Here is a 16,468-nt window from a genome sequence, read left to right on the forward strand (position 1 = left end):
ATACCTTTCGCACTTATCATAGTTTCCATCGCTTCCTCTTCAAAGTGCCATGAAAAGTCCGTTCCGCTTGCTCAAAGTTAACTATACCTCCGACCCCGGACTCTTCCAAAGTTGGAGGAGTTCTGCTGTCTGAATTAGGATTTGCCGATCTGCCATCTGGAAAACTAGTAGGTTCCGGCAGAGGATCTTCTGTGCCGTGCACCAATACACGGAGTGATTCTTGCAATGAAGCAGCATCCGCATACCTGGCCTCGAGTGAAGCTAGAGTCCGTGTTGGTTGAGGAGGTGCCTGCAGAAGCAAATGTGAGTCGGGACAGTCAGACAACCCACAAAACGGACAACGAACAGCGCTTTGGAGGAAGGTATGCTTCGGAGGAAGCTCAGGGAACTGCTTCGGAAGTTCGCGGAAATGCTTTGATATTTTGGCATCTGTCTTCTTGCCGCCGCTCTTCTTATTGTTCTTGTCCGCTTTAGCTTTGGTAGACGTAGCCCATTTCCCTGACTTTATGGTTACTTCTTCTCCCTCCCCTTCCTCAGATGAGTCCGAAGGGAGGAAGGACGGGGCCGAAGGAGCGCTTGGTGTTTGGCCCAGCGTTGGTACTTTCGACTTGACTGTTTCCGAGAGCTGAGGTCTTAGGCAATTCTTAGGGTGAAGCTCAACTCACAAGCCTGCTTTTTCTTTTTATGGGCGATTTGACGAAGGTGAGAAATTTCAACTCCCGCCTCCAAACATGCTGCAAGTAAATCGAAAGCATTGGCGTTGAGTCGATTTGAGACCCGAGCATATTCAAGGGCGAGAGTGTACATCTCCATGATATCTACCCAGCCACCAATGTATGGGAATTAGTCCCAGTTGCGAAACCCCTAGGCAAAGACGATCTCACATTGCAAAGCTGTACGCTCAAGTTCTTCAAGAACGGGCACAGGTGCAGAAGAGAAGCCAGCAGCATGCAGTTGAGCAATCACAGCGTGACGTAGTCCTACATGAGCTACTTGAGCAGTAACGGGAGGGGGACTTGGGGCTCTAGACGTCTTCGGCGTATCTTTTTCCTTGTTTGCCCCGCTAGTCATGGAGGAAGGGAACCTTATGTCGATAAAAATATGCATCAACAAACAACAAACGCCTTGCCATCCCGAAGTGCCAAATGCATGACTGTATACTCGTATAGCCCGTGGACATACAGCAGAAATGAATGCAGACCAAGGGATGCTCTTCATGGGAGGACACATAACACAGATATCATTAGTACAAAACAAGGACCTAAAGCATCAATTAATTGATGACAGTTTCATCCCCGAGCGAAAGGGACTGGCGCTTGATATGCGTGAACCTGTGGATAGATGGAATCGTATACTCACAGTGGCATTGTGTTTGCAATAGGAAACTTTGGGCTAGGCTGGAGCGCACACGTTTTCATTCAGTTGAATCACCTTGCTCGGAGACCGAGCCAATCTCTCCAGAATCAGTCAAGATATCATGTCTACTTACCTGCTGTCTCGTTAAGTACTCTGTCCATAGTATGAAGGTGTCGCATGTGGAGGTCACCGCTCACCAGCTTACATCATACTATCAACCATTGCATTGAATTGAGTGAAAGACACGGCCTAATATTATTCGAACGTTTGACTACCTTTGCTAAGCTGCTTCATCCCTTGTTTACTGGGGCGTCGCTAGCCAAGCAACAAACGACCAAGGATCAAGTCGATCGAAATCCTCGAAATCCCACGTCTGGTTCAATGGACAAGTCCACATGGGAGATGAACCGGCCAGGACGAGTGAATGGGTGAGTGGATGGCACCCTAGAACCAGGAAGGGGCTGAAACGGAGCTGATGCATTCAATGAACGGCTGGGGCAACAGGCACCAGATGATGGCTCAAGGGTCGCCGAATCAATGTTGAAAAGCCGCGCGAGCGGCGCTCAGAAGGCAGTAGTCCAAGCATTCCGGGCTGGCCGACTAATTCACGTCGATGATTGAGCGAAGCCTGTAGTTCAGCTGAAAAGAATGTTCTTTAGTCGCCATTAGGCGACACCGTAAATGTTGAAGCGGAACACGGGCACGTCCCTTATCTTTCGAAAGAGATTCACTGTAAGGGGCGAGATAAGGTGGCATCACCGGCGGTGGGATTGGGGGGAGATCACCCATGGCAGCTGAAAGTGCGCGCGTGCTCACTCTGGCAGAAACACGGGCCACATTTGCAATATGTTCCCTTTAATCCAGTGCGTGCGCAATATCCTCAGACAAGGATCCGCTAGATGATATCTCCACTAACAGTATGCGCGCTACCTAACCTGAAGCACCACCAATATCCAGGGCAACTCATAAAGCCCAACAAGCGAACACCGGGAAGACCCAAGGTTGTGCCAAAGCTCGAAGCTACTACTGGCTGATCGCATGCTGCAGATGTACTACATATGAGAACCACGCGTAGCGGTTTGCTAGGGCTTCACAACAGTGCAATTCGCTAGGATTTACAGGATAGTCATCTTAGGGCCTAAGTGGCATATTGTCCATGAATGACTACCCTGCCCATGCCTGATTCGACCAATGTGGATCAATATTCAATCTAGTCAATACTATTGGCTAGGAACCTTTTTTTGCTCGAGTCTCAGGCTCATAGAGGGGAGCTACCGTCAAGTTCATCCTATGTTCGTATGTAGATAGTTCATGTCACCATCGCCGCGAGAGTCGCTGGATCTGTGCTGGACTTCGGCGATGTCAAAGCATCGGCGTTCCACAAGCAACGCCAGTGCTTTGCCATCTCCGGGTCTGTTCGCAGCTTGAGCAGCGGCATATACGTTTATAAAGGGGGGGGGGGGAGTGCACGACGTCGAAAAGGCAATGGTTCTCTGGGCTTCCCCCTATTAACTCAGGGAGGCCCTCGATCTTCGTACGGGCTCGTGGGAATGAACAAACTGTTGAGAAGGATATGCGTTTTGGGGATGAGGGACTTGGATTATCTGTTCGGAACTAGACCGATCCGCATACACAATGGCTCACGATTTCTCGATGCATGTATATCAATGAGTTGCCAATTTCTGACATGATTCATCAGGTCTCCCTCTGCCTATTTTCATGTCTTGTGGGAGGTGAAATACTGTGATCAGTCTGTCACTTTTATCTGCTATCAACGTCGTGAAGACTCCAGATGGACGCACCGCCCCCGAGCCGTCCTCCTTTCCCCTCTCGTTCTCAACCTGTGCGGAGACCCCTACGCCTCAAGAAGTATGCTTGCGAGAGATGCGGCAGGAAGTTTGATCGACCCTCATCGAGAGAAACTGTTAGTAGGCATCATCGTTTTCATCGTCAGTAGTCTTTGCTTATCAAAAACAACCCAGCATTACCTGACTCACACTGGCGAGAAACGTTTGTTGCATGATGCGCCATTGTCTGTCCGCGCTTACCTGACGTTTTATGGCAGCGTATGAATGCCCCCAATGTGGGATGCGGTTCACAACGCCGAGTAACGTTAATCGTCATCTGAGAACATTAAGACATTCAAGAAGTCCCTCCTCGTCAGGCCAAGACAGCTCCTCGGACTCCGCGTCTCTCGGAGAAGGTTTCTCGCTGGAAGATGTGTTGACTCCAGAGGCGCAGGCATCCACATCACACCGCATGCCTTCAATGTTGGCGCATCAGCCAGCCGCGCTAACGTCCACTAATTTTGCCGATTGGAATCGTGGGGGTAATCCCCAAACCCCACCAAACTCTCTAACGGGTACCCTGCATGCTTACGCCCAACATTCCAACACGGTGAGGGGGACTCAGGTTGAGAATATCCCAGAATTACCCACCCAAGCGAGTTGGGGTGCGTTTTTCCCTCCCTCAGGGTCGTCTTCATCCTCGCTGTCATCATATCCAAATTACACCGAAATTCAGTCCAATTTGGGCCCAGGCCCCGTCGGCTCTTCCACTCATCTTGCAGGGCCCTATGTTCATACCGCTATGCACACGGTCGACGAGCGTGGTCGGCCCACGCTGACCTTCGGTCACGCTCACCCCAACACCAGAGTCATCCTCCTTATCATGTGGTGTTGCCACCCAATCGGATGGGTCTGTTAGAAGGCCAAAATGTTGTTGGAGAGTGTCTCCACGAAAGGGAAGCATTTCAAATTCAACACGATGCTGATGGCCCCGAGTTCTGCGCATTCGGCGAGCTGCCATCCCCCAGCAGCCATTTTCTTCAACCGAACCAAACCCAAGTAAGACATACATCTATTTGCTGCACACGCTCTCAACATAGTCTCGTCTGACAGTGAACTCGCGTTTTTGTGGGACATAACTGAATGAAATGTAGGATTGGTATCATGATAGCCACAGAAAGTCGTTATTCATTTTCCGACAAATTACAATTGTGAGGGTCAGCAATCAATTTTCACTTTGGTACAGGATGATCAGCATACACGTAACACAAATCTAGCCTGAACACGTGGATCGTTGTCATGTATTAGTCGCTTTCAGCATCTCGCTGCCCATTCTGCCACAGTTTTCCACACTTGGTTCTCCGCCTGGCAGAACCCCCGTATTAATAGCTGGGGTTGAGAAGATAATCGAGCCCTCGTCATTCCAGCTTCTGCAGGAATAATGAATCTCCCGTACGTGATATGGAGCCGGATACAAGCAGTCCAGAACACCGATGTCTGAATCGGGATCGCGACCAGAGCCGGGAGGTGTTGAACAGGGTTCTTGTGGGTGGCTAATCGCCCAACACGTAAAAGGGTTTCTATTTCATCTTGAGCCTTTATTGCTTGTTTGTCGAGTGAGGTTTAATGATATCGGGGGTTGCAAGGATACAATAATTGGTCGCTTTGTCTGGACACGAGCGGCGCCGTTAGTGGAAGCGATGCCTTTGAAGGCCGTGAAAATCAGTCGGCATTCTGGGCGCTGCTGTTTGACGTTGTCCGCTACCTTGCTCCGGGTCTGAAGTAAGAGCAAAGGTTTACTGGACGTATGGATTCATTCGTCTCGTCCGCACTTCAAATAAACCTGGCAGAGGGCTTGTAGCTTGTAGCCTCTAGTAAGCTAATGTGTTGGTCTTGACCTGCCATGTTCGAGGTCCTCGTGGGAGCCCGACTTGCATTTGGGTCGACCCGATGTCGACCCGCCCTTCTGAGACCGTCAAAGGCAGCCACAAGAAGATCGAGATGTTTGATGCCCTTTGTTATAATCCTCAGTTCATCAGGTGATTAACAGAAGAGGCCAATCCTAGATTATACTATAGCCTGGTCAAGTGAGTAGACGAAGAGCGGCGGGACGCCTCTTCAAGGGCTGCATAGTTTATTTTGCCAGATGCGTTGGGATTTTTCGTGGTCTGATGAAGTTTACGACCTTCAAGCCATTTCGTACTGTGCTAGGGATCCAGTTTTACGGTGTTTCCCTCAACTTCAGTGGGGACAACGCAGATTTCTTGGAGGTGCAGCGTGATTGTCGCCGAGGCAATTTGGGCAGAGAAAAAGCGCGTTTTTATCCATGTGGGGACCATTGGATCTCGGTCTCTAATACAGGGGGCATGGGACACAATCCCTCTTCCACGGACACGTTGGACAGTAGCAGCCCTGGCATGAAGAGGCGCTTAAATTTGAGGGCCGGATTCAAATTTCGGAGTCAGCCGTCTCATTGTGCCCACTTCGAGCGAGTACCGCTCTCCCTAAGAGTCCCTTTCGACGGACGTTCATGAGCATCGAATCAACTCTCAAATGCGTAGAAAGATGGGCCGCTGGTGGCGACATGGACTGGTTGGCATCACGAAATTAACCTGATTTCATTTTCACTGAGGTTCTCGTTCATCCAGCTTGATTGAGGCCAAATCGCACATCGCTAATTTCCCCCATGCTGACGCAATTCATGCTTTCACGACGATTCTGACGGCTCTCGTTCAGTCTACTCTCGACTATACTCCGAATCCATTGCAGGTCAGCTTGCTCGTTCCTAGGATTCAGGAACTTGTCCAATCAGCCCCGTCATCCTCTGGCCAAACGTTACGTTCCGACATTATCAATATTATAATTGATGTGATTTGGACGGTGGATGCTGGGCTCGAGGATTCACGCGTGGCGTCAAAACTGCTTTTTAGTACTGAGGTGGATAAAGCGAAAGTCGAGGGAGACAGACGGAGGCTTGCGAACTTAGTGATAGGTCTGCTGGTTGGTAATTTTCGTCAAAGGTTTGGGTTCGTGGGTAGCTTACTTCTTGGACAGGCCACGGGAATATTATCTCCTTCTCTGTGTAGGGAATCATTCGAAACCCAGCTACTTTCCATGGCCGGGCTTGTTAATGATCTCACCCAATTCGAGCGAAAACTCACTAGAGTTCGAACGACAACATAGTAAGCCACATTTATTCTTTGTGACGCGGAGTTACTGATGGGGACGTGCGACCCTAGCTATAAGCAGACTACGTTCAACCTACTTCGGGAGCAGTCTGAGGGCTACTCGAAACTAATGACAGAACTAGTGGCGGCCGTGGGGCTTGCCCACGATCCATCAACTGGTCTACCTGCGGAATCTATGGCTGAGCTGCGAGCTCGTGCTCAAGTTGCATGGAACAAAGTTGTCGGGCTTATGGGGGTCTTTGATCTGAATCCCAACCGGGTTCTGGACGTTATCCTTGACATCTTCGCAAACCATGTACTCAATCACTATTCATTCTTCTTGGAGCTGTTAAGGCTGTCTTCTTGGGCTCCTTCGTCTATCGAATCTCAGTATGATAAATCAGCAACTGTAGTGTCGGCAGGATCGTACGAGGGAATGAAGTTTGAAGATGTGCTCATGATTGCGGAGCTGGGGCCTAATGTCCCAGACCCACCCAGACCAACATCTTCTTCGGTACTTGCCCAAATCCTGGGATTTAAGTACGTTCAGAATGTGGTACGTGGCGTCTACCATCCTCCCCACTAGTCTTACCTCAAATTCATTAGACGATGGATGCTTCCCGACTGGATACACTCAAACTTCATGCCGTAGCGGCTCTTCTCATCCGAGAAGGCTTCATACACCTGGAGGAGTTGTATCCCCATGTTAGTTCGTTTGACAAATACTTTGATCTTGTGTTGACCTTCGCTATTCCAGCTCTCTCCGTTAGACGAAGAGATGGGGAAGGCTGAGGAGCAGTACCAACAAAATATGAAACAGAAAGCTATTGCCGCACAGTCATCTGGTGGGCCGAGTATGGGGGACTCACCCCTCAAGAGTTCTGCCGCATCCAGTAGATCTCGAACTTCGGCTAGTTTGGATGGTGCGAAGTCTGGCAGCCCGAACATTCCAAAGGAACCCCCCAACCAGAAATACCGACTGCTGAGATTTTTACTCTGCTTAGGGGCACTGCGACCAGCGATCTACTTATTAGCTCAATTTCCCTGGTTGCCGTGTGCGCACACCGAACTTTCTGATATTATCCTATATATGGTCCGTTGGTCAATTGCACCTCTTCATCAGCCATTCTCAAAAGCCGCGGAGCGTATCACTGCCAAGAACCACCCTATAACGGATCGCATTATTGTTGAAAATGGCTCTCCTCCTAAAATTATCCCCAAGAAGAAGGCCCTGACCTCCACTTATCCTGTCCCTCAGTCTAACCAGTACACCGAGTTCGTCTTCTTTTATCCTGCGTCGCAAAATCATATTCCAGTGTGCTCGAATGTCCGGGAACTCTTCACTGTTGCAGAGCCTCTCCTCCGATATGTCAAAGTCAATGCTTGCCGTGACATTGGTCTACTTACCCATATTTGCCGCATTGGGAAGGCCGACCTCATCGAGGTATGTGGCCATGCTTTGCACGGCTGTGATCAGCGTGGTTGATGGATGCTCACAGGGTAAATCGTTCGGGGACGATGCCTTCAGAAGCCGCTTGAGCGAGTGGCGTGGGATGCTTCGTCTGTATATCCTCCCTGCCTTATCGATGACGCGCGCCAATGCAGCATTCAACGTCGAGGTTTGGAACGTGTTGAAGTTCTACGATCAGACTGAGAGGTGGGGAATGTACGGCGAATGGGCCCAGTCACATGCGTTGTATCCAGAGGTGAAGGTTCGACATGTGGAGGTAACAAGAGAAGTCCGTAGTATCCTCCGACGAGTGACAGCAAACTCGACAAATAAACTTTCTCTCCCTCTCGCTAAGCTGGCCCACAGCAATCCTTGTCTCGTCTTTGCTGAGTCGGTCAGACAGTCAATGGCTTATGACAATCTTATCGAGGCGATCGCGGAGTCAGCACGTTCGCTGACATATCTGGGATATGATGTCCTCGTGTATTCCGTATTAACTGCATTTACGAATTCTGCCAAGCCTCGCATGAAGGAAGACGGAACATCAGTTGCTATGTGGCTCCAGAGTAAGTCCATTGGTGAATACATGCGGATGCATGCTTATTACCGGACACTCTTAGGTTTGTCTACGTACACTGCCACCCTCTACAAGAAATTCGGGGGGTCCATGGATTCAGGCCCTATCCTCCAGTTGCTCGCTCACCGTCTGAAAAACTTCAGATCTGCAGATCTCATCATTCTCAAGGAGCTCATTGCTAAAACTACCCAGATACAACCTCAAGCAAATCTGACAGACGATCAAGTTGCTTGCATGGGTGGTGGTTCAACTCTGCGTATCGAGGCACTAGCCCCGGACACCAGAGGCTCAATGTCAATAGCTTACCAGACCCAAACAAGAACGGCATCCGACGTCTATCAGGAGCGCTCCAGAGAACGGACCTTACTGTTGCATTATTAGTCCTCATCGCTCAACAGCGGGAGTTTTGTATCGAGACCGTAGACAAATCTGAAGAACATCTGAAACACATCAGCAATCTCTATGATGAGGTGGGTACGCTCTGCAGCCTTGTGGAGCTTAATCTAATGACCCCTACGCAGTGTCAAGCGATCCTATTCCAATATGTGGAGTTCTTAATTTCAGCCTATGGAACTGATTATGCCAGCTTGCTTCCATCTCTGCATGAACTATGTACGACGTATAAGCTCCAGCCTGACATTGCGTTTCACATCTGGCGACCTGCCCTTCATGATCCCATTTTGGTGAGTGTACTTGGTTTTCGCATATGTCGTCGGTGTGACCACGCCAGACAGACGCATAATATCACATTCATCCGTGCGTTTGAGGAGAAGAGGATACAGAAAGCTAAAGAAGATTCCGAAGCAGCTGAGAGACGATTAAAGCAGGAGCTCGCCGCTAAACGCGCTCAATCACAGGCCACCGCCTCTCCCAGCCCTTCTGCCTCGCCACTTCCAGGAGAGGGCATGGAAATCATTTCCAAAGATTCGAAGCAGGAGAATATGCCTCCTTTCGAGAGTGTCACGTCCATGGAAGTTGATTCTCCAACTACGAAACAAGAATCGAATGCAACTCTTGGGCTAAGCAACAATGGCAACGTGGACGAAGTGGGTTCTTGTTCCTAGCCTCTTGTGGGATTGTTTCTTATTGCCCTTCAAGGTCCCCACTTGGCTGCCTCAGCTTGTTCCTATCATGGAGTCGGCGGAAAGGGTGCTGCCTGCTAGTGCACTTCGAGTATTCAGGTATATCTGCCTTGCTGATCTCGAACATTGCCTAACTCCTTACCTAGTCCCGGCCTATATGTCACGTTCTGGCAGATGAGCATGTACGACTTGGTGCCTCTCCAAAAACCGACGGAAAGAGAAGTTAGCAAAATCAACAGTTATCTTAAGAGTATGCCGTCAAGAGATCGGGATAGACGCACCGAGGAACACATGCAAGCTACCCGGAAGGCTTTACTTGAGGAGTTCACAGAGCAGATCGACAACAGACAAGCTACACAGGAGCGACTTAATAGGGAGAAGAATCATTGGTTCAACCCAGGCACGTGTGACTTGAATGTGGTGTAAGTTGGCTCTGACTCCGATTAGATGCAACTGCCCAGGAAGCTGTCAGGCATTTCACTCAGCATTGTTTACATCCGCGAAGTCTGCTTTCACCTACGGACGCAGAGTTTTCAGCAAGATTTCTAAAACAGCTCCATTTGATTGGGACACCGCGATTCTCATCACTGAGTGCTTATAATAATGCGAGTGATGTGTCTCTCACTTGCCATGTGAAATGTTCTGATGGTCTCTGCAGCTATTCGGCCAGCATCTCGCCAATCAGATATTTTGCCTCTCAGAACATGAGATCTATAACTTCAGTATGTTTGCCGTTCCTCTGACCCATCGATTTTTTGCGTATTCAGCAAACGTTAGGCCGTTTCTACAGAATTGTGCTCGAAGACCTTGATGCGTTTAGCACGGATGAAAAATCCTTCAAAGGAGGGGGGAAGAATCTCCAAGCTCGCGCACTACCCGGTTTTGCAAAGAAGTTTTCCCCCGCGGAGGAGGTGACCTACGCTGAATTGATAACAATTGCAGAATTCACCGGACTCGTCGGAAAATTTATCATGAGACTCAGGAAGGTTAGATTTTTCGCGTTTTCGTTCGGGAGGTGTAATTTGACCTCGAACCTCTCCAGTCCATCATTCAGCTCCTCTCCTCTGACACCTACGTTGGAGTACGAAATGCTGTCATCTTCCTTAATGGGATTTCGTCTGTCTTTCCTAAAACGACAAGCCAGGGTAACGCTATCAAAGCAGTTATTGAGCCTCTAGTTGGCAGCGAAAAACGACCAGATTTGCAAGTTTTGCTCAAATCGTATGCTATCACAACTGGGTGTCTGTTCGCTGCTGATGCTAAACCATACAACAGGTATAATACTCTGCTTCAAACGCGGAAATCAAGTTGGATCTCGGACGTTGTAAGTTGACAAGTCCGTACGGAGTCAAACGCATCTGACTCAGCGAACCCTTTCTCAGGCCGGGAACGGCAATAGCAATGCAGAGCCTCCACCACCGCGTTCAGCCTCTCCTGTCACCGCAAACCTTCCTTCGCGACCTGCAGATGTGATCATGTTGGAGCCCCCATCGCTGTCAAATGCTCTAGTCGCTCAAGCTACTGACCCCAAGGATCCCATCGCAAGCATTCCTCGTCCAGCAGTCGTTAGGCGGGTACGAGGTGAGGCGGCGTCTTCGGAAATTTCGCGGGCCGGCACCCCCGAGAGTCTCCCCGCTAAGCCTTCTGCAATGCTTCAGGAGGGACTAAAACCTGCTCCATCTGCTTCGCTCCCAAAAACACCACAGGTCGTGGTATCCCCCCCTGCTCGTCGCAGACCCGATTCGGCAAATCCAATACCAGGCCTCCCACCTCGTCCTCAATCCCAAGAAGATGTAAACGCAAGAAAGCAAGATATGCCACCACCCGTGGCCCCCAGCTCAACATCTGCTGCGCAAAACATCCGCGTCAATACTGGCCACCCCGCTGACCCCATCCTTGATACTGCACCTCCACGTCCACTGACATCCGACTTGGTGAAGGACAAGGAGCTTTCCACTCCCCGGCCACGTACGCCAACTGAGCCCAGCAAGGACCGAAGGCAGAGTCCTTCAAGCAATTCCCGCTCGCGCGCTCCGAGTGTTGAAAGTCACTCGAGTGCACGAGATGATCGCCCCAAGGCTGATCGTGATCGTGACCGGGAACGGAGTGATAGAGATCGCGGAGGCTCCAAAGACGAGATCAAGGACCGGCCTAGGGTTGGTCGCCTCGAAGATGATGATAGGTCACGAGATCGAAGTGGGCGCGACCGAGACAGAGATAGAGATGCTCACAGAGACCGTGACTCTGGTCGTGACCGTGGAACCAGGGAGAAAGATATCAGAGATGCAAGGGATCGAGATAGGCGCGGAAGGGAGAAAGAGGATGGAAAAAGAGACCGTGACAGAGAACGCGACCGGGACAATAAGGATTCGGACAGAGAATGGGACCGCCCTCGAGACAAGGATCGCTCTTCCAGAAGGGATGGCGCTCCCGAACCCGGCCCCCGGAGAATGATGGACGCTAATGGCGCCGGTGGAGCTATTCTATCAAGATCTTCAAGACGTGACTCCAAAAATGAAGACCTCACTGACAGAGAGCGAAGAGGTGATGATTCGTCCCACAAACGCCGCCGCGGGGACGAAGACGTAAGACGAGATTTTATATTTCACAACTGAAACTAACTCATGGATGTTGCCTCCCGCCCTAGGACTCCCAGTCTGCGAAGCGCATTCGTGGAAGCGATGGCTCTCGCTATGCCGCCTCAGAAAAAGATCGCGATCGCGATCGCGAGAATGGGCGGGATCGTTACCGCGATGACCGCAGCCGACGCGACCGCGATACTCGTGACACGCGGGACGATAACAGGCGTGACAGTACTCGCCGCTCGCGGAAGGATCGTGAGGAAGGCGGTTCCACACCTCCAAAGAAAATCTCCGAAGATGTAGGTGATATCCCGCACTTATCCGGAATGATGTCGCTACAGTGTACCTAATGTTTCACGCCGTAGAATATGACCTCTGGTCCTCCGCCAACTGCCCCCCGCGCGAATCGCACACGAGATTCTCCACGCGATATCGGTGATACCACTCGAGCCCCAAGCTCGTCTGGAACGCGTCAGCTTGCGACCTCCTCTCGCCTGGCCGATCGGTTGTCAGTTGCCCCAAACGATTCCTCGGCACCTAAGGATGATGGAAAGGGAAAATCTCCAGCTGAAGGTAATTCTGCGGCAAACGGTGCCGAAGCTGCGAAAGATGTTGCGCAGCCTCCTGATTACACGCCCTCTTCCCGATCCCCTGTACCCCGCGGAGATTCTGCAGGCCCTTCAAACAATAAGAAACGCACGTCGTCTCACATTTCTGCAGCGCACGAAGCAACGGCGGGGGCGAAATTGTTTGCGGCTGCCAATGCTGCCGCAGGTTCTGGCAGTGGAAGCAATGGTGGGGGGGCTACGAAAAGAGTAAAGATTGACAGGACTCGAAGAAGTGGTCCGAAGATGGATTAGGATCAAATAGTTAATGACGTTGTATCTTTGTTCTAGTGTATTGTGTAGATGACGCTGGGTGCAACTCCCTGGACAATTCATGCTCCCGTTCTCGTTTGGGCGCGACCCAGCGCTACAAGTATGAGTCCTGGGAAAGAATGAAGGCCTTGTGCACGAATGACTTCGTGGCGCGGATTTTGACATCCCCAGGACTGTTGTTATCTTCCACATTATGTCTCATGTTCTTGGTGCCGCTTCAGCAGACCTTCATCTAACAAGGCAAATGAATCGATTTCTCGCGTGAAAGTTTTGAATCCCGACACTGAGCAAAAGCTGTTTCTCCGAACTCTGGAGCCACAATGCCACCACGCACAGGCTCGACGTGGTCCTTAGAGTTCCCCCGTTGACCGGGCCGTCATTTGCGATTCAACTCATCAATATATACCAGGAGTCCTGCCTAGGTAGATGCCACGACTTGATGTGGGTTCATAATCGGGTCATTTCATTATTGATATGCGATCAAGGACGTTTGGGGGGCAGATTGCCTGATTGTATACTCTGCAACCGTAAATACACGATTCGAGCCTGATTTATAGCACGAGTCAGGAAGGGCATCGGAGGAAATAGCGAACAAGCTATAAAGCCACCACCAGAAACAAAAGCGCCAAGAGAATCCAACTCAGACGCGAGTGGTGTGAGCATACACTTGCAATATTCCCCGAGTAACGAAGTCCAGCAATTCACCCAAACCCAAACGATTAAAATTTCGTTAATTACCAATCGAGTTGAGAATCAGTGGCTTGGCTCGTTCGAATCTGGGTAATCCTGCCCTTGCATCTCCAAATCCTTCTTCGTGACTGGTGGAGCACCACCCGCCTCAAAAGCTGGATTGTCTAAATAGATTCGACTTTCTATCCGGGGTTCGGGAAACCGCGACTGTGGCACGTCAATCAGTCAACAACAGCAACGATGGGGAAAGGAACCGGATGTTAAAAACTGACATGCATTCTGTTCCAGAGTGCGACTTCCAGTGGACCCTCTTCCGCGCTCTCCATCCTTATCTCTTTCACAATGCTAACATTCATATCCCCATACTTCGTTTGGGCTTTCTTTCTTCCACCCCCACCCGAACCGCTCGCCTCCATCACGGAACTACACGACCGACAACGACGACGAGAATGACCTTTTTGTGTTTGCATCTGTCTCTTCTCATCAAACGTCCTTGTCTGCGAGGATCGAGTATAGCAAGCGTGGGTATCTGCAGGCGACGATACTCGCTTGTGCATTTCTGCGGGGAAAGAAGGGGAATACGGCACCCCATCTCCGAAATAGGATGAAAAGTGGGTAATACCTTCACTGTGGCTGGGGTGTTCACAAGTGTGTGAATGTTTTTCACTGTTGTGAGTGCGCTGCTGGTGATCTGATCGTATACGTTTGGAATCCTGGGTGGGTATTAAAATAGGAGATTCATCATGTGTCCTGCTCAAGCAGGACCTGCCGTGCAGGTTCGCCAGCAAACCACATGTGCACACTTGTGAATTAGTAACAAAGTTGGGTGAGGTGAGGCGGTAAGCAGAAGGGACCATGAGTGAAACTGAGAGACCCACAGCTGGGGAAAAATATAATAGAAAATACGATTAGGTTGAGATTTTTGATAAATATAAACTGATGACGATATGATAGTCAGCCCCAACCTGGACACGACTTGGGGCACTGGTGACTCACGACCGTTATCAGTACTGATATAAGGCTGAGGCAAAGGTATAGCGGTGGACGAGGCATGAGTTGAACCGAGTGAAAAAGAATGAAGTGGCGCCAAACAATTAATCACGTACGCAGTAATAGCACCATTCCCAGCCGCCAGACAAATCAACTTATTCAAAGCCTTATCCGTACTCTTCACACCAGTCCATCGCTTGGAGAGCAACAGAAGCAAAGCAAAAGCCGATACAACCTCGGTTAGAGTTGTTGCAGTAGACCATGAGATAAAGATCCACGAATGAAGTTGGAGATCGTCAAGGTTTCGGAAGCTTTGTATCGGATTGCAAAGTGATAGGAAAATGTGACACGAGGATTGAGTGATAAATTAGTTGGGACGAGAAACATTTAGACAATGCGCAATACGAAAGGGTCGAGTTTGTATACGCACTTGACCTGTATGGCAGCTGTTGTTCATCGCCATCAGATACGGAAACGGGGGAATTGAACTTTTACGGACCAATGCCAAACGCGGATTGCACTGCTACCAACAATATCTAATGAACGGAGAGGAGCGAGAGTACATGCATATACTGTTAGCGCCGACCGAACTAAAGTCAGAGACATCAAACACCCACCACGAGACACGGAACCACGAATGTTGCGCTCACTATCAATTTCGACAATCAGCATTGTAAAAACATGAAGGTGACAGCTCACGTTGGGTGATACATCTCGCGAAGTTCACTTGACCAAGCCAGTCACTATCAGCTACGAGGAAATATATCAAAGTTCAGCTTTACAAAGCATGGCGGGAAAATTACCCACGGTTATTATTGGTGGAACGTTCGACATCCTAGGTCCAAGTCGCAAGTATGCGCTCAGGATCCCATTAAGAGAAGCCAGAGACCCACCATTCAGGCGTACTCATCATACTCGAATCCCCATACTCGTCGACAAGAGAATGATGCACTTGCATTGCCGCGATGATTCTGATGCAGGGAAGATGGATTAGTACTAGGAACCGCAAAGAATAGACAAAGGTCGCACATATGCCCAACTTGAAGTGTGCTACGTTGGGTGGCGGGTTTTAACGACGTATGCATTGACAGCACGAGTGTTATTTATAGGTCATGCATCCATTCGTTGGCAACCAAAGATGGCAAAAAAAAAAACAAAAATTAATTCCTCCCCATGGGAAAGGCGATTATTTACGCACCATAAAACAGCAACCTAGGAAGTGGGAAGCGAGCCATTGGGAAACGAACATAGTCAGAGTGTAAGGAACACGAGAGGTTAGTGAACTCATCCTCCACCTCGAGATCGGGACAGCGAAAGCAGGAAGGGAGAAGGACTTGGAAGGACTTACGCTTGACCGATACAGTGGCGCATCGTTCGGAAATTTCCTATAATACCGTACCATTTGCACGGATGTCACACCCAAGATTCTAAGGCAAAGCAATTAATGGAGGAACCATCAATGTAAAATCCTCGCGTGCGGGCCCGAATATATTTTGAAAGAAGGTCAGATATCCACAGCCAGGCTTGATGTGGACTGAACACAATGGGCAAGGGATGAAATATTGAAAAGAAAAACTGGGAGGGACGGGGCTAAAAAATTCACAACTCACATGGACGCAATTACTAATCCTAAGACAACCCATGACATCACCTCCAGCATTGGAAGATAGAGATTGGAGTGTTGGTCATCCCTGGGATGTAAAGTTGGGGTAAAGAAGACTGCATGCATATAAGCAGACGTCATGATAATGGCGGATGTGGCGATCGACTACGTGAAATCCCAACACGATATCAGGTAGCCAAACTGGCACGAATATAGTGGGACTTGTGGATTTCCGTGGTTCTATATTGACAAGACCGGTCCTCGATCTTTCCCCAGACGCTCCGTCGATAAGACAGAAAAACTATC

The 16,468-nt window shown here is 49.7% G+C and overlaps 3 protein-coding genes across 3 annotated transcripts; 1 reads left to right on the plus strand and 2 right to left on the minus strand.

Moving 5' to 3' along the window:
- Window positions 1-16: 16 nt before the first annotated feature.
- Window positions 17-1,071, minus strand: EI90DRAFT_3129935 (uncharacterized protein; the record flags this gene model as incomplete). Its single annotated transcript, XM_039064255.1, has 4 exons — window positions 17-289; window positions 347-612; window positions 666-818; window positions 885-1,071. 4 exons carry the CDS (start codon window positions 1,069-1,071, stop codon window positions 17-19), a joined length of 879 nt encoding a protein of 292 aa, XP_038911589.1.
- A 4,719-nt stretch (window positions 1,072-5,790) lies between these two features.
- EI90DRAFT_3075493 (transcription factor/nuclear export subunit protein 2-domain-containing protein) lies at window positions 5,791-13,007 on the plus strand. Its single transcript, XM_039061577.1, has 20 exons — window positions 5,791-6,143; window positions 6,198-6,325; window positions 6,383-6,866; window positions 6,917-7,015; window positions 7,068-7,754; window positions 7,810-8,326; window positions 8,381-8,593; window positions 8,647-8,807; window positions 8,859-9,020; window positions 9,072-9,383; window positions 9,436-9,518; window positions 9,566-9,819; window positions 9,867-10,033; window positions 10,078-10,141; window positions 10,197-10,405; window positions 10,462-10,640; window positions 10,695-10,743; window positions 10,802-12,004; window positions 12,067-12,300; window positions 12,367-13,007. Exons 2-20 carry the CDS (start codon window positions 6,258-6,260, stop codon window positions 12,859-12,861), a joined length of 5,640 nt encoding a protein of 1,879 aa, XP_038911590.1. The 5' UTR covers window positions 5,791-6,143; window positions 6,198-6,257; the 3' UTR covers window positions 12,862-13,007.
- Window positions 13,008-14,243: 1,236 nt separating this feature from the next.
- On the minus strand, window positions 14,244-16,468 carry EI90DRAFT_2337341 (uncharacterized protein). Its single transcript, XM_039052901.1, has 11 exons — window positions 16,170-16,468; window positions 15,908-15,986; window positions 15,758-15,771; window positions 15,589-15,609; window positions 15,453-15,530; window positions 15,259-15,302; window positions 15,177-15,208; window positions 15,059-15,095; window positions 14,990-15,005; window positions 14,676-14,870; window positions 14,244-14,371 (listed from the first exon to the last, which is right to left on the minus strand). The coding sequence occupies exons 1-11, from the start codon at window positions 16,301-16,303 to the stop codon at window positions 14,311-14,313; spliced, it is 711 nt and encodes a 236-aa protein (XP_038911591.1). The 5' UTR covers window positions 16,304-16,468; the 3' UTR covers window positions 14,244-14,310.

This window comes from Cantharellus anzutake, assembly GCF_015039405.1.
Source record: "Cantharellus anzutake strain C23 chromosome Unknown EI90scaffold_61, whole genome shotgun sequence".
Lineage (NCBI taxonomy): Eukaryota > Fungi > Basidiomycota > Agaricomycetes > Cantharellales > Hydnaceae > Cantharellus > Cantharellus anzutake.